At 40.9% G+C, this 15943-nt stretch overlaps 1 protein-coding gene and 1 long non-coding RNA gene across 8 annotated transcripts in view; one reads left to right on the forward strand and one right to left on the reverse strand.

Annotated features, from left to right (window-relative positions):
- The window catches only part of LOC111927605 (uncharacterized), a 142126-nt gene that overhangs the window by 121443 nt on the left and 4740 nt on the right, over positions 1-15943 (forward strand). For 2 of the 5 annotated variants that reach the window (XR_015283626.1, XR_002863657.2), the window contains 2 exons: positions 915-1051; positions 2857-3284. This is a non-coding gene — a long non-coding RNA (uncharacterized LOC111927605). Of the gene's footprint in view, positions 1-914; positions 1052-2856; positions 3285-9718; positions 9850-10535; positions 10730-15943 lie in introns of those variants that run through there. The other 3 variants (XR_015283627.1, XR_015283628.1, XR_015283625.1) reach the window with 3 other exon arrangements.
- The window catches only part of EPAS1 (endothelial PAS domain protein 1), a 76388-nt gene that overhangs the window by 26735 nt on the left and 33710 nt on the right, over positions 1-15943 (reverse strand). For 2 of the 3 annotated variants that reach the window (XM_086878381.1, XM_086878379.1), the window contains exon 2: positions 7667-7857. In XM_086878381.1, the coding sequence (XP_086734507.1) occupies positions 7667-7857 (191 nt within the window). Of the gene's footprint in view, positions 1-7666; positions 7858-12804; positions 12879-15943 lie in introns of those variants that run through there. The other variant, XM_086878380.1, reaches the window with a different exon arrangement.

Consider the following 15943-nt stretch of genomic DNA (forward strand, 5'->3'; position numbering starts at 1 on the left):
ATAAAGAATGTCAAGGGTCTTTTTTTACTTTTCCAGAAGCAAACAAATGGTTTATTCAGTAGGGCTCATGGCTATAGCCCAAGACAATCAGCCAAGTGTGGGTTCAGAGAAAAAATGACTTTTCAGCTCTAACCCCAGACCCTCCTTTCCATTTTTTTCCCAGCTCATTAAGTTTGCATTAACAAAACATCACCATTCAAAGGCAGGAAGGCTATTCAAAGCATTTGTATTCTTAAATGCCTCCAACAGTGAAAGACAAACACTTTACTTGTATTATCAGATGATTAAGTTTGCTTTTCCATATACATAAATTATATTACTTATACAAACACACATGGAGGACATGGATCAGGGGACATCACATCAGGGCTGCAGGTTCAAACCCTTACAGTCTGAGCTGAGAGCAGCACTTAAAGATACAGTCAGCTTTAAAGCATGTGTTTACAGGGGTTTGTGGGATCAGAGTTCACCGTTTTTATTAAAATTATCTTTGTCCAGCTGGAGGTATCTGTGATGTGGACAGGGAGGAGAGAAGATTGCTTGTGCTGCCGCGCACCCCATCAAACCTAACCCAAAAGCATGACCAAGGTGTTTTGCAGACACACTCCAGCCTCTCTGGTAACTCAATAAACCTGAGTGCACCCCCTCCTTTCTCCTCAGCAGCCAGGCAGTAGTAGGAAAGGGGAGCTGGAAGATACGGGTTTCTTGTAGTACTTAATAGGGCGTGCTCACATTTCAAAGAGGAGGAAACGGCAGGCGCTATCAGGCACAAAAAGGTGGATGCCAAGTACCTCCAGAGCCACTGTGCTGGCTGTTGCCCACCTATTCCTTGCCTGCCCCCCCAGCAGCCTACTCAGTGCAGCTCAAGAGCTGGGGAACACACCAAAGGTGCTCATGTCTTTGATTGTTTCCAGGTTCTTTGCCAACACAGCCCTGGAAGGTGTCATCTGTGCTAACCCGCTGAAGCAGATCAGCTACCTGAGGATCCTAAGTCTGCAGCAAAGAAATATGCTGAGCTGCACTGTGGCAGCCCTGCCATGCCCTGTATCAGGTAACTTGGTATAATTATAGTAATATAAATAATAAATAGGAGTCTCTCCTATGGCTGCAGTGTCAGCGTTAGAGCACGTTCCCCTTCTCTGTGGAAACCACTAGCTACTAATACACAAAGGATATACACACTTTAGGAGAGTGATACATCTGAAGAAATTCAGTCATTCCCACTAGCAAAAATCTGGTTTGCTTCACAAAGAAGCTATTTTGCAGATGCAAAACAAATAATGACATGGCTACTGCAAGCTCCTCCCTGAAACCCTGATTGTGTTTCACTTTGCTTTAAATTGTCTTTGTTAATTTACCTGGAGCTGAACTAAAGCATTAGCATAAGAAAATTCAGCTTCAAATGGAAAATATTTGAGAAAGCTGGGACCAAATGGAAGTGGCATTGGAAGTTAGCGTGAGTAGGTGAGAACAGAACTTCAGCCTTGGGTTTACAATAGGTCTGAGATCACTTTATCTAGAGAGCAGCACCTCATGTAGTCTTTTGCAAGTCTTTGGGAAGTGTAACAGTGAGACTCAGTTTATACCGATTTTTAGGGGTGGGGTTTTTTTTTTTGTTTGATTGGGTTTTTTGTCAGCATTGCATTTCAAAATAGCTGCTAGCTAAATTTTAAAATAAGGATGTGTTTCAGGGTTTTTTTCTACAACTTTTTCCACCTCACCTCAACTAAAGGGAGTAACTCACTTCAGGCACCATGACAGTACAGCAGGGAGACTGGACTGCAAATATGCCAGTTTAAATTAACAGCATATTCAGCAGAATGAAGTAAAATTGTTTTTCATATTATAGCTACTTGATAGACCCCAGCCAAGACTGCATTCATGTAAAGGTGGAAAGTCTGTACAGGAGGAGAATCCCTGTCTAGGGGAGATTGGGAGATGTTGAAACATGTCAAAAAGCCTCATAAAACTGCTGCTGTGGCTTTCCTGGGACTGTCAGAGCAACAGGAGAACTGGGAATACAGCAGTGGTGTCCCATGTCTCAGTATTTGAGGATAATCCACTGCTCACTTTGCCCAAAGGCAGTATTTCTTGAATTTTGATACAGCATTTTTCAGTCCATGTCTAAGTCTGTATTAAATTTTGGTATTTACTTTGACAAATTTTCTAACCACCAAACTGAATTTGACAAGATAATTGACAAGAAACTTTGAACTGTTACAGCAAATGCTTTTTGCAGTGTTTATGATAACCTTTTATGCTAAAAATAAGTTTTGTAAACAAGCTTTGATTAATTCTCACTGTCAGGATGTGCACTGTTCCCAAGTTTAAGAACACTTTTTCCGTAGATGCTTGCTCATTTCCTTCAGTCCAACCTCTTGGAACAAGTCAGAAGGCTCAAAAATCAGGCTTCTCCTTAAAAAAAATAACTGCACAGGTATAAACAACCTCCCAGCAAACAGCCTGTAACTCCTCTCAACACCTTTGATCTGACTCAAAGGGGTCTTTCTGGTCAGTTCAGAGGTAGACAATAATAAAATGAATTTCTACTGGAGGTCACAATCATCACCTGCACAAAATTTTCCTGGCTTTTTCTCTCATCATACTTACATCTCATAAGTACCAGTAAGCTGCTTACATATTGTGCATAACTGACACCAGGCTACAGCTGCCACTCCAGAAGAGGGTTGTAAAATCTGCCTGATGTCCACAGGCAAAAGTTAGGGAAGATATAACAGCAGCTTCGTCCTGCACCAGAGAGAGCAGCTTTCAGACAAACTTGTCTCTTCCTGGTTTCTTGTTTTCCATCAAAGGAAAGTGACTGATTTTTTTCCCCCTTTTTTTCTGTCTTGACAGGGCAGTACATCCTGTTCAAGGGGATATTTTCAATGTGTTCAATAAAAGCTTTCAATTTAGATACATCAAGAAAAAGCTACTCTTAAACTTGAAGCTTCCTGAAGGGCTCTTATCTCCAAGTGCACAAGCAATCCTGGATAAAGAAAACACTTATGTTAGTGTTGCTTTGATTGCAGAGTTTGTATTTAGCCAAATCATTCAGATGCTACTCCCAGGAACTTGCTTGGAGTCCTGCAGATACCACTGTTGCACGTTGGGAATACAGCACCTCATCAGACCAGGATTTGACTCCCATGGGACCTTTGGGTACACCTTCCTGAAAAGGGACATCACTTCAAGCAGCTGAAGCACTCAGCACCTGACTAACTCTCATTCCTAGCAACAGGCATAAAACTATTTTTCCAATTTAATAAAAGCAATCGAGTAGACATGCTATTTTCAAAGCACTGTTTTATGCCACAATGGCCTGACATTAGATACAGCTTGTCCAGACATTCAAAAACAATGCCCACATCAGTTCTCCCTACAGTCTATCCTCTCCCTTAAAAGCCTAGAGAAAAGCTATTTTTTCCCCTTCTGCTCCCTGCTGGCTTTCCGGCTCTGTTGTCTCCCTCCCTTGAAACCTTCACACTGGCTTCCTTGTGGCCTCCCTTCTCCCAAACAACTTCCTGTCTGTATCCCTGTTCCCTCCCCATTTCTGCTGCTGTCTGCCTGCACAAGAACAACTCTCAGCCAGTTTCCTTTGCTGGATTTCTGCACAGAAAAGACACCCAGGTGACCACACAATTGGGATGGGATTGAGGCAAGCCAAAAAAATTGTGTTTGCCTGATTAGCCTGATTAAAAAGTCCGTAGTCTTTGCACACAGAAATTCACTGCAGAGAGTTCTGGTTCCTATAACACCTTTAGTATCAGCATGGTTCAAATAAACACTGAAAATTTTTGGCACTGTGCATACAGGCTTCCTAAAATGGATTCTCCTTCTCATAATCAGACCAAAAGAGGATACCTGAGGCAGCCTTAGCATCTATCACAATGTTAGCTGTTAACCAAGGCAGCCACTCTTTAGCAAAAGCCATTATTTTTCTTTTGCCAACTATTAGCTCCCCAAACAGCATTAGCCTTACTTACTAGCTATACTAGGAAATAATATGGGAAAAGTACTGCTTACAGTTTTTCTGACCACACTAAAGGACATAAGATCCCAAATCCAAAAGCTCCACTACTGATAAGCATCTGAATGCCTATTTTCAGCAGCAGCTTTATGGGATCAAAACCTTTACCTGAGATGAACAAAGATCAGTTCTAAATTTATCCCAAACATCTGAATGTGACGATGGCAAAAATGTATTATGCCAACAGAATTAGGAGACATCTTGAAAAATATTTAAGATTATCATAATTAAATATTTCTACTTAGCATTCCAATTATATGGTGTACTGTTCTGTGCACAACATGGAAACAGTATTATAAAGCCATTGTTTCAGTTTGCTTCCTGTGATACTAATCTCAATCAGGCCGTCAGACGAACAGCCTGCATTTCTAAATGTTAAAGGCTTCCTCTCCAACATTCCCACACAGAATTGCCTACTGTGAAAATCAAAGGGAAATGTGTTACTAAGTAAAGCAGCAACTTTTATAAAGCAAAACCTGGTATTTTTTACCCTTTTGAACTCTGAGATATACAACCAGCTATTTCCTATTATGATAGGATCCAAGGGCCAAGCTCGGGCCCTGCAATGCCTGCAGGAGACATGCACTCTGCAATCCAGAAGTCGGGATTTTTCGAGGCACGTAGTGGGAGAGCTCTCAATGAGGGCTCAAATTCAGGGGCTCTACCATTCACCTGCTGGAAGAATGTGGGTATACATTTCCCTAGGTCTTGGCTTCCCAACAGATCATTATGCAGACACAGCTAATAAAACAGCCTGAGTTACACAAGTGAAAAGCCCTATTCTGACTCAGGGAGTAATAGGAAAGGGCATGAGACACTCAATGCCAGCGGAGTGAGACTGGCAAGTTGCCTATCTTTGGCCATCTCCAAAATCGCACCTGGAGCATCAGCTTGCAGAAAGATGAGGGTACAGTCCTGGGAAAGGCCTTGTTCTCTCTACATCAGGCAAAATTGCCTTAAAACAGAGAGATGTGTTTGAGAATCATGCCCACAAACAGTAACAAAATAAAATATGGTGTGCTAGTAGGTTTTGAAAGACTAAATTAGAAACAAGCAAAACAGTGATAAAGCAGTAGTTTTTTCTCTATCACATTTTGAAGTGTTTCTTTCAAGCTGCAGCAAATGTTATTTCAATATCCGAATCACTGACAGAACAAATACACTCACTTAACTCCAGTTTACAGTGGACGTCCACCCCAAATAATCAAAACCATTTAATAAAGACAACATAAAACAAAGAGGGTGTTTGCAGCCTGGGGTGGGCATTTGCTTCTATGCCCTTCCACCACCCCATTTCCCAGTTCATCTATCAAGAACTCTATCAAGAGTTTCCTTGTCAGTCAAGTCAGACTTCTCAAACGCAACAGTATATTTATGGTGAAATTCCAGGCTGCTAAACACATACAGGAAACCTTTGCTGTAGCTTTGCTTGGGGCTCAGAAAGGGTCCAAAGCAGAAGGAAGAACAGAATGGGGACAAACATCACCCAAGCCCATGTTCAATCTTGTTTCACACTAATCAAAATGGATAAGCAGCAAACCTCTTGACTTGTAAGCTTCCAACTGCATCAAAAACCTACCACTCTGAATTAAACTGGATGGCCTTTGAGTGAAAGCCAGTGTCCTTATAAAGACTGACATTATTCAGAGGTCTACAAGGATAAAAAATTCAATTTATATGTTAGCTATACTCAGATAGTAGAGGAGCAGCAGACAAGGTTTTCTGACTTGTGTTCTTTAATTATAATGTATTTTCATTATCAGAAAATAATACCCAAAATTTCCAGATAATCCATCCTTTTAAAGTACCTAAAGTTCAGTTCCTCAGAATAGAAGCATCTAAGATTTTGAAACTCTTATCTACACCTCTGGTGCCTAAAGATGCAGCTACAGACAAATCTCCATTTGACTAACAACACAAATTTTAATGAGAGGATTTACTCCAAGTAAATACTTGGACTGAGGAAGTGAATGCATCAGATTTAAGGCTAAGCAAATAACTAATATAGAGAAAGCATGAAATATTAAAGCACAGCCTCTTGCTATTCTAACATTTTATTTCCAGGTTCTTTTCTCCTGCTGGGTACTGGTGGTACTTAATGAAAATGTAAATTGTCTACATGAAACACATTATATTTCAAACACTGTACAGAAATGTCTCAGAAATATAATATCTTTATGTGTATGTATGAATATTATACACATATACTGAATTGTCATCACTATCAAATAATGAGTCTAAGCCTTAACAGTATAGAAGCATCAAAATAAATGTATTAGTCAGTAGATTTTTTCCTCACTGAGAAATGTAAATTAATTTGAAAAGTTCACTTTAATCTTAGCAGGTTAGCAAATGTATTTTTCTGATGATGACTGCATCCAACTATTTCATATCAATTTTCACAGGCACGCACATTACTTGTATTATCGGTTACAGCCTCTCAAAAGTTTACTTTTCCTATGGTGTTTCAGTCTCCAGTTCATTCCATATAAATATTTGAAAAGCTGAGGCTGTGTTTTTATGAGAAAGTTACTAACAAATTGGCTTTGTTTAAGAACATTTACCTATTTACGCAACTACTTCAAGTATTAGTTACATAATCAGAATTATGTTACGGAATCAGAGATGGTTTCCAAACACTGTTCAGCACATCAACTTCTCTTTTCACAGAAGTACATGATAAAACTACATTATATAAGCTAAGATAAAATACCTACATTTTATACAGTGGGCTTCAGCAAAACCCAAAAATGCTACAATAAATTACTGAGCACATAGAAGCAGAATTGAATTTACCGTATCTTTCAGACTAACCAACAGCAAATTCAGCAACAAAATTGGATGCTTCCTAGTAACATTTATTAAAGTAATTGCTCTCGTATGACTCAACTTTTCTAAGTAGAGGAAGTGCAATCGTGACCTTATTGGGAGTCTTGCCATTAATCAAGGAAAAGACAAAATTCTGGGGTTACCATTCACAAACAATGCAAGCATTGTTTTCTTAATGTATTCTCAACACTCATAGGTCACTGTGTGAAAGTTCTGGAAACATCAGTTGTTTTCATTGATCTTACAGGCTACTCAAGCCACGAATTTCTATCAAAGTGGTTATTCAAGTATGGGGCAAAATAAGAATAGTTCTAATTTTATCAGTTTTCACAGGCTATAAAAATTATGCTTGTTCATGTTTCCTACTAGTCCAACATGAGCAAAATTGTGTAGAATCCACTCGCATCAAGTATTTAGAAATTGTTTTAGCTATCTTAGTATAGCTACCTACCTACTACTCTTGGCCAGTATTACTCCTTTCAAACCAAGTACTGGACCTTCAGAGCATCCCAGCTGCTATTTGAATGTGCAGGCATGAACGTGCTTGCCACACCAAATCAAAAATTATTTGCTTCAGTATGGAAGCTTAAAGCATATGTTTGAATTCTGATTAAACTTTTGAAAGCTCAAAATCTTGTGACTTGAATGTAACCACATTCAAGTTGTCTCAGAGGTTTTATTTAGAGATGCAAAAAACCTGTTCTAATTATTCTTTTGGTAACCCTGTAGTCAGAGAAGAGCATGCATAATCTTACCAAGCTGCCATCAGCCAGCCCAGGCAAATAACTTCTTTTAGCCAGATCTTACCTGAAGACAAAAGCTTATGAGTCCGTAGGAAACTGATTGCCAGGCGCATTATGGATGCCTTGTCCAGGTGGGAACTGATGTTGTGGGGCAGGGGCAGCTCATGTGCCAGTTCATAGAAAACCTCGGTCTCTTTGCTTCTTCTGCATCTTGCTGCATCTCTCGATTTCTCCTTCCTCCGTTCGGAACTGCTCCTGATAGGTAACAAAGAGAAAGAAAAAAAAAAGCATTTCTTGAAATGCTATTCACAGCTTGAGAGGTATTTATAAGAGCACATCTCAGCAATGAATCTATTCTATCAAGTGTTTGAAATCAGTTGGCCAGGCTTTAATACCTATTTGTACCATTTGAATAGGAATTAGGAGAGGACTGCCATAGCTGGAAAGGCCTCCAATTGTACATGAGTCAGCCTTTGAACGCCCTGAGTCCCCATGCAGTACAACAGGATTGAAATCTACCTTAGGCAAGAGATTCAAAATGAAACAGCAAACTACTACTTCTGGGATTTAGGAAACATTAAAATATTTTTGTTTGTTTGTTCAATCTAAATTTACTTACTCTGGGACAGAGTGGCAATACATTTTAATGCTAGAATAGTTATAGTGAATATGGGTGTGACATAGATGCAACAATGTTGTGGAGTTTCAATGCCTGCAATCCACATTAAAAGAAAAGTAGTAATAGAGTACCAAATTGTGTTGGTCTTGAACTGTCTTAGCTCTTAATCCAAAACCTGTTCAGAAAGCCATCTTTCTTTGACCATGAAGAGCACAAAATGGAAAATACTGCTGCTTGCAAGATAGCCCTTCTTTGGAGAAGCTGTTCTAATTAAATCACCATTTCTCCATTGTCTATGAAAATAGATCCTTTCTTGAGTAAAACAACCAATAAGGCCAACCTTCTTCAAACTTCATGAAGAACAGAAGGGCAGGAAATAACAAAGGGGAAGGCATTTTATGAAGCAAGTATGCAAATTTAAGCCACCAAAGGACATAAAGCTAAATTTAACATGTGAGAAGCACAAGGAATACATTTCTAATGGTTCCGGGATACGGCATTTTAAGAGTGATTTCTACTGACTCTAAGGTACTGAAGTACAATTCTTATTTCAGAACATGAAGCATCTGAAGCCATTTAAAACCATGAGCCATTTCAACCCCACTTAGCTCTGCTGATACTAAGAGTGCCTACACTTGCACTAGTTGAGGTTTTGCAGTTGAGGATTATAGTCACACCAACACAGAATACATTTCTTTTCAGGCCAACTCTTGCAACAGTCTACCAGTGCCACTTGACTGAGCACAGAACAGGGCGCTAAGTAGAACAGCTCCTCTGCTTTTGCTGTTTTGGCTGCAGAATCACCAGCAGCATCTGTGTCCATTTGCGGGGCTCCCAAAAATGAAGCAGATTATAACTTGTTTTTTCCAACATCAATATAAAATAATGAGTCTGTAAACTAAAAATGGACCAACCAAAAAACCCCACCCTATCAAAACAAGGAATTTTAATAAATGAATTCTGTTGCATGAAGATTATGAGGAAAACAAGTATTAATCACATTACTTAATCCTAGAAACTGTTTCAATCATGACTGGTTTCACATAAAACTGCCTAAATAGAAAAAGAGTATTAATCCATAGTAGAGTATTTGTTTCTTGAAGACTTAGACAGTCTGCAGGAGCTTTTAGCATTCTAGCATAACCACAGGAGGCTTCATAAATTAGTAAGAAGGAGAAACAGCCAGGATGTGCATTAAATGCCAAGAGTAAAGTCACAATAAGGTATGTGCTGGGGCTCAACAAGGCTGGACACTCAACATCATCGCTCAAAGCAGCGAGATCACAACAGATCAGCAGGGCCCTTGTGCTGTGAAACACAAGAAGCTGGGCACATATGTGGGATCAGACAGGTGCTCACTAGTGGGTATGCTAACAACAGGGCAGGGGGCTCACATTCTTACAGTATCTTCTCAAGGTCCACGATCAGCCCTCAGCAATCTTCTTTCACAATTATTTTGCCCAAGGTGATTGTTTTATAACATGGTCTCTCTTACAGGAGGTGTGAGCTGGAGGAAACTGACACATTCCAGTACATAATGGCAGGATCCAACTTCAAGAAATAGTTCAGGGGTATTGCTGAATCGTCCATCAAGTCACCTAAGTTTAAATCTAAAGGAAATTCACAAGGTGACACTAACTCATTACTTTTCTCCTTGCCAAGAAAAAGTCATACTATATCCATGTAAAAAAAAAAGTCCCTTCTTACACCCTTCCTTGCAGCCAGTGCTGGCTACAGGAGAGTCATGTATAATACTTCTACTGATGGTACTTTTAGAAACATGTCTTGCTCTCTCTAAAGAAAAATGTGCCTACTCTGTGCCTATACAGATGCTAGACTGGGAACAAATCTCAGTTTCTAATTATACCAAGGAAATAAAAGAGTAGAAGCAAAAAAACCCAAACAGAACAAACTATGTAGCAGTATTTGTGAGCATTTCCAATTGTCGCTTGAAAAATATAACTTCAACCATAAATGTTTGAGCTCTGTTCTAAATCTAGAGGCCACAATTTTCACATTAGAACCAGCTTGGGCAAAACAAGATCCAATCCCATCTCATTTAAATATGAAGCTTTGGGAACGAAGGCCAAAGACAGGTCACAATTTATACACAAAAACAGGTTGTATCAGACAGGGTCTCTCATGACACTACTGCAGCCACAAAGAAAAATATTTAGTTTTCTAACCTCTGTAAATATAGTTTTGAAGTGTGGCTAATGAGACAAGCTGGTTTCAATAACCATGGGTTGCTCAAGGTTTCTAATAATTAACACTATGAACAGAGAAAGATTTTCTCTCTCTCTCTCTGTTGCAGATGCTTTCCCTCAACACTGTTTCTGACTGTCCTGCTAAGGTCCCCTGCAGAGAGACATCTCCGTTCATTACACACCACACAAGAGCTTTCTCGTATCAGAAAACAAGGGAAGGAATCAGCCTGCCTGGTTGCCTTCAAAAGACTTTTTTGCTCATTCATTGTATTTTAAATAAACAAACAACTTGTCCATTAAGCATTTCCCCCTTGTGGCTTCCTGGACCTCAATTTTCCTCCCCATCTCCTCTCACACAGCACACCCTTGAGTTGTGTTGTTATTGTAGCCAGGGCAGCATAAGCCCACCAAGACCCAAAATGCCCCCCTGCCACCTCCGCACTCAAACCCTCCATCTACGCTTGCTTGCTGTACCTCCCAGGGATGTTCATGTCAAAGATTGTCATTCTGTGCTTACTTGTCCTGGTTGCAAAAGACTCCCAAAATAGCAGTTGAGTGACAGAATTCTGCAAAAAGCAGCATTTTCATGATTTTTGTTTGCAGACTGTAGGCCATTAATAATTCTCTCTGCAGTTACCCCCACATGGATTAGCATTTCACCCTGGGTGAGGCTGGACCACCCATAGCTGGAGAGTGGTAAAGTGACTGCACAGCAACCTGCACGACTGAAGGCCAGGAGGAAATAAAGGCTGACACTGAATCCTCTTCACACATCACCTGGGCAATAGAGAAAAGGCCTGGGCTCTGGCTAATTTATGAATCATTCCCTCCTAGCACATAAACCACCCACTTATGCGGCAGAAAAAGAGTACATGTATGCGTCACTGCTTGGAGAAGCAATGCAAGCAGAAACCTCACTCACTCTGACAGATTTCTAAAAGAAAAGAGGGGAGAGCAGAGAAAGCCACCACAAATGAAGCCACCCATATGCTGGTCCAAAGCCCCAGGGTATTCCAAGGTAAGCCTCCAGGGAGCTCCTGGACACCTGGTTCTTCGCAAGTCCCAGGACTGTCCAGCAGGATAAGACTCCACTGAGCTGCACATTGCACCCTCACGCTGCAGTCACAGCATAACTGGTACAAATAAACCAAGAAAGGAAAGAAGAAGCTCTAATTTCTTTTGGAAATGGGGAAGCCAAGCTGAGGAATGTGTCTGGTGACTCCATCAGGACTTGGCTACATAAAAGGAGACTTGAGAAGGAACAGGGAGGTGCTGCTTCCCAGCAAGGACTCTCCCAGGCTGCTGGATGACGCGCTGTGCTGCATTGCTTATGGGCATGCAAGCCATTGGGAAAGGAAGAGTTCAGAGGCACAGGCAGTTCTGTGACACAGAACACAAGTACAGCACTGTACCCTCGGGACAGCTGTTTACATGATTTCCCAGTCCCTCCTAGTGGGTTTAGTTTGCACTCTGAAAATAGAATTTATGGACCAATGCACGTGAGAATAGATGACAAACAACTGGCAACTATTTGCACTCCCAGGTGAAGCTTCCAAATTTTCATAAGCAGTTCTCCATGCTTCTCCCTGGAATCCAAACACCAAACTAGTCCCATGCCCAGGAACAGAGCTATTGATCCCACCAGGCAAAAACACCCCAGGTGATGTAGGAATGTATTGCATGGATCCCAGGAGCCAGATTCCTATCTCCTTGCTCATGTCTGGCAGGCCCTTGCAACACAGCTTCAACGAAATCAGTAGGAATGCCTGCAGACAAAGGTCTTGCACGCCCAGGGTGAAGACCATAATATGACTTTCTGTAGCCTCTCCTACTGCAGGACTGGAAACTCCAGGGATGGCAACTTATTGGAAAAACCTGAAACCCCACATAACCCATCTCATTTAAACAATCTTGCAAAACTACCATGTCAGCTTAGGAATTGCCTTCCCAGTGCCCACTGCTGTGACAGCTCTGGGCTCCAGCAGCCAGGAAAACCGCTGAGGCAGCCAGCCTCAACCAGGGGATGCACTGCTGCCACTGTTCTGCTGCAGCATCCTCAGAAGGCACCTCGGACACAGAATCAGCACCACAAACAATGAGGCACACAGATCATCCCCCACCTGGGAGCTTCTGTACATGGAGTCACTCACTGATCCAAAGTTTGGTCAGGCACTCACACAACCCTCTCAGCTCAGCAGTCAGGGACTGAGCTGAGGTTTCAGTCCTATTTCCACTGACTGTGTATTTGCTCTCTGCAGTTTCAATCCCACTAGTACTTCATGTCCACCAGTAATCCCTGCCCACCACCTCCACCCATACATCTGCCTGGTCCTTCCCGCAGCCTGTTCCAACCCCCTCAAAGCCCTCGGTACCCACTCAGCTGATGAGGGTGCCAGGCAGTCAGCGTCAGGGGTCCTCCCTTCTGTCAAGGACATCGGTGGCCTCCTCTAAGCTGATGAAGGGGACTTGCCAGGACAGCAATCCTCTGTTCGATGTTTCGCTGCTCTTCACAAGTCCACGTGGGTCAATACTCAGGTTGTACACGCACACACACACACTTGTGTAAAATTCAGCAGTGCAGCAACTGCACTGAATTGCACTCCCACTGTGCAGGCTCCAGATCACAGAAGCTTTCAGAGAAACTGAAATGCACACCTTGCAGAAAAATATCTCTAAGTAACCCGGTAGCCTTCACTCATACCTACACTGTGTGACACATCCGGACAGCACTTTGAATTACACAGTTCAGACAGACCCGCTTGAGTTAACTTCATGATTTTGGTGACCCTTGGACTTTGTTTCAAACTGCCATGTATGCACACTAGTAAAACAACACGCATATTACTTTATATCCAATGGCTGGTTATTATGTTGTTATTATGATATTATTAAATGTTTCTAGCTTCAGCACTTTAAAGGTCAAGAATCCACAGTTTATTAAGTTGTCACATGAAATTTCTCTAGAAAATGCTCATTTCAAATAGTTTAAAGCATCACATGCTGACTTGCAAAACAAGAAAAATACATTGTGAATGAAAAGATAAGAAAATACTTTACAGTTCAGATAAATGAAAAATCAGATGCTTAGCATAAAAAAATTCAAATTAAACCTGTAAAAACTCAATAGAAGTATTTTAATAGGCAATATTACCTTAGATAACAAAAAATACTTATTTCAAACTATAAAATCCAGTTTTTGCCGAGTTTCTACTTTGCATTACTTTCTGCTTGGCAAATCCCTAGTTGATTTGAACCAGAATACTAAAAAAGGAGTTTTGCTGACTCTGAGGCACTCCATTGCTATCTCAGAACCACACCACTTGACTGCCCCAGAGATGTGCTTGCAGACACCAAGCAGCCAACAGTCAATGCTTGCTTAGCCTTAAAATTCCTTTGAAAAGTATTTGTAACCATTCTACCTGACAAGCAGTTTATTCTGGATGGCATGCTGTGCTTTTGAAAGCTCCCTCTGTTAAAGTAATAAAAGACCATGGGTAAATAAAAAGTGCTAGAAGCAGGAATTTACTCACTAACCACAAATTCAGGCCAAACTATGAAAGCTGTGAAGGAAACCCATACACAGTGCCATGCAGATCCCTCCTTATACCTCTTTCCAGTGAAAATAACTATTTCTAAAGAAGCCACCAGATGCCTGGTTCAGCACACCAGCAAGAGCAAAAGTGAAAGGGAAAGGACATGCTTATTTTCAGGCAGATAAAAAAAAAACCAACAAAACCAGTTTGAAATATGTGGAGTGCTCATGGAGGGCAAGTGCTAAAGCAGCACTTGCTGCCCACTGGGATACAGTACCCAGTACACAGACAAAACAAACTCAAAGGATGCCAAAAGAGGGAATTTGTTAATAAAGGAAATGAAACTTTCAAGGTAACAAGAAAGGCTACTAACAGAAAGTGCTATTACAAAAAAAGGAAATTAAGTATCTTCCACCCTTCCTTTAAAGCTGCCCTAACTTACAGTAACTCACCACAAGCTCCTTGGCTTGTTTGAGGGATTTCTTGTGTTTCTGTACATACTCATTAAATAAAAAAAATACTTGCTAGTTCAGCAAAGCTTGGCACCTACTGGCATAAGCAATATTTATGCAATTTCTTCACCATAGTTTAAAACCAAAGGTGAGATGATAGGAAAATAAGAAATTTGAGTGTCAGGGAGAGAGGGAGGAAGAGCCTGCATTAAGAATGAGGAACTAATTTCCATTCTCATTAGGATGCTTGGCACAGCAATAGAGGATTTGGCTACTACAATTACAACATCAAGAAATGAGGCCTAAATAAAGTTTTGGTACCTTCAAACATATTTATGATTCACTAGGTCCATATCACTCCAAGACCCTCACAGCTGACAGTAACACAGCCAGGAACAGGTTTTCTTGACAGGGGATAAATTTAAAAGCACACATAAGACTATAACTTCTCTGTCTGAATCTCTGATTGTACCTTTAGCCATAATAATTAAAAGCTATTGGGTTTGTACTCTATTTATTTTCATGAACGTTCTTGGCACTGATTTTTGAAAATAAAAAGGAAAAACGGGTGGTACTAACACAAAAAGCATTATACCTATACAGTTTTAAAATGTTTATAGCCCTGGCATTATTTATACCACTAACTGCATTTAAAGCAGCTACTAAAAGAAAAACACTTTGTAAGAGCAATTTAAGGTATTACTATAAATACTTAAGTTATCACAGCAACTATGTATCAGTTTGGAAGTTCAATATTGTAAACCTCACTGACGCTGCAGGAGCACTGCCATTTTTTAAAGCATTTAGGTTCACAATATGTCAACAGAGTCTGATAAATTTAATCATAGTAAGCAAAACAATGTCTAAGGATTTATGTTCTTCCTTTTTTTCTCTGGTTTTATGAGTACCTTGAACAGAAAGATAAGTTAGGATTTCACAGCCATTAATCTCTTCCTGGATTATTTTACGATGCCAAGTGCCAGCCTGTCCCACAGCTGCCACACCAGCACAAGCCTGGTACCTCAGAGGATGTGCCAAATGCTCTGTGTCTGGGGCAAGGCACAGCCCCACGGAACCACCTAAGGCCCACAGTGTGCAGCCAAGATGCCAGGCTGCAGATCAGCTGTTAGAGCAGATAGTGGCACTGGCTTTTTGCCTATATTAGGGCTAGATGACTTTACTCTGGGTTAGTTTTCAGGAAGTGCAGTATCCTGCTCCAACTTACTGTATGCTCAGAAAGTACCAGTGCTGCTCACAGAGGGTCGAAACAGCTCTGGGTGACCTTTGTAAAGCTGCTGCTGCCCACATTAAAAACAGATCAGAGAAACACATCCTCCATCTTCTCCAGTACTAGGGACATTTGGAAAGAAACAAGGAGGATAGCATATGGTCAAATCACAGTGAACCAGCCAATCATCTCAGCTCAGGTCTTCCCTCCCCACACTGGTTTTGCACTGCTCTGCTCCATCAAATCATTGATTCCTTCCCTATGGCAATCAACTCTGACACCAGCCAAGACAAGGCAAGCTT

This window comes from Cyanistes caeruleus, chromosome 2 (assembly GCF_971803275.1).
Source record: "Cyanistes caeruleus chromosome 2, bCyaCae1.hap1.1, whole genome shotgun sequence".
In the NCBI taxonomy this organism is placed as follows: domain Eukaryota; kingdom Metazoa; phylum Chordata; class Aves; order Passeriformes; family Paridae; genus Cyanistes; species Cyanistes caeruleus.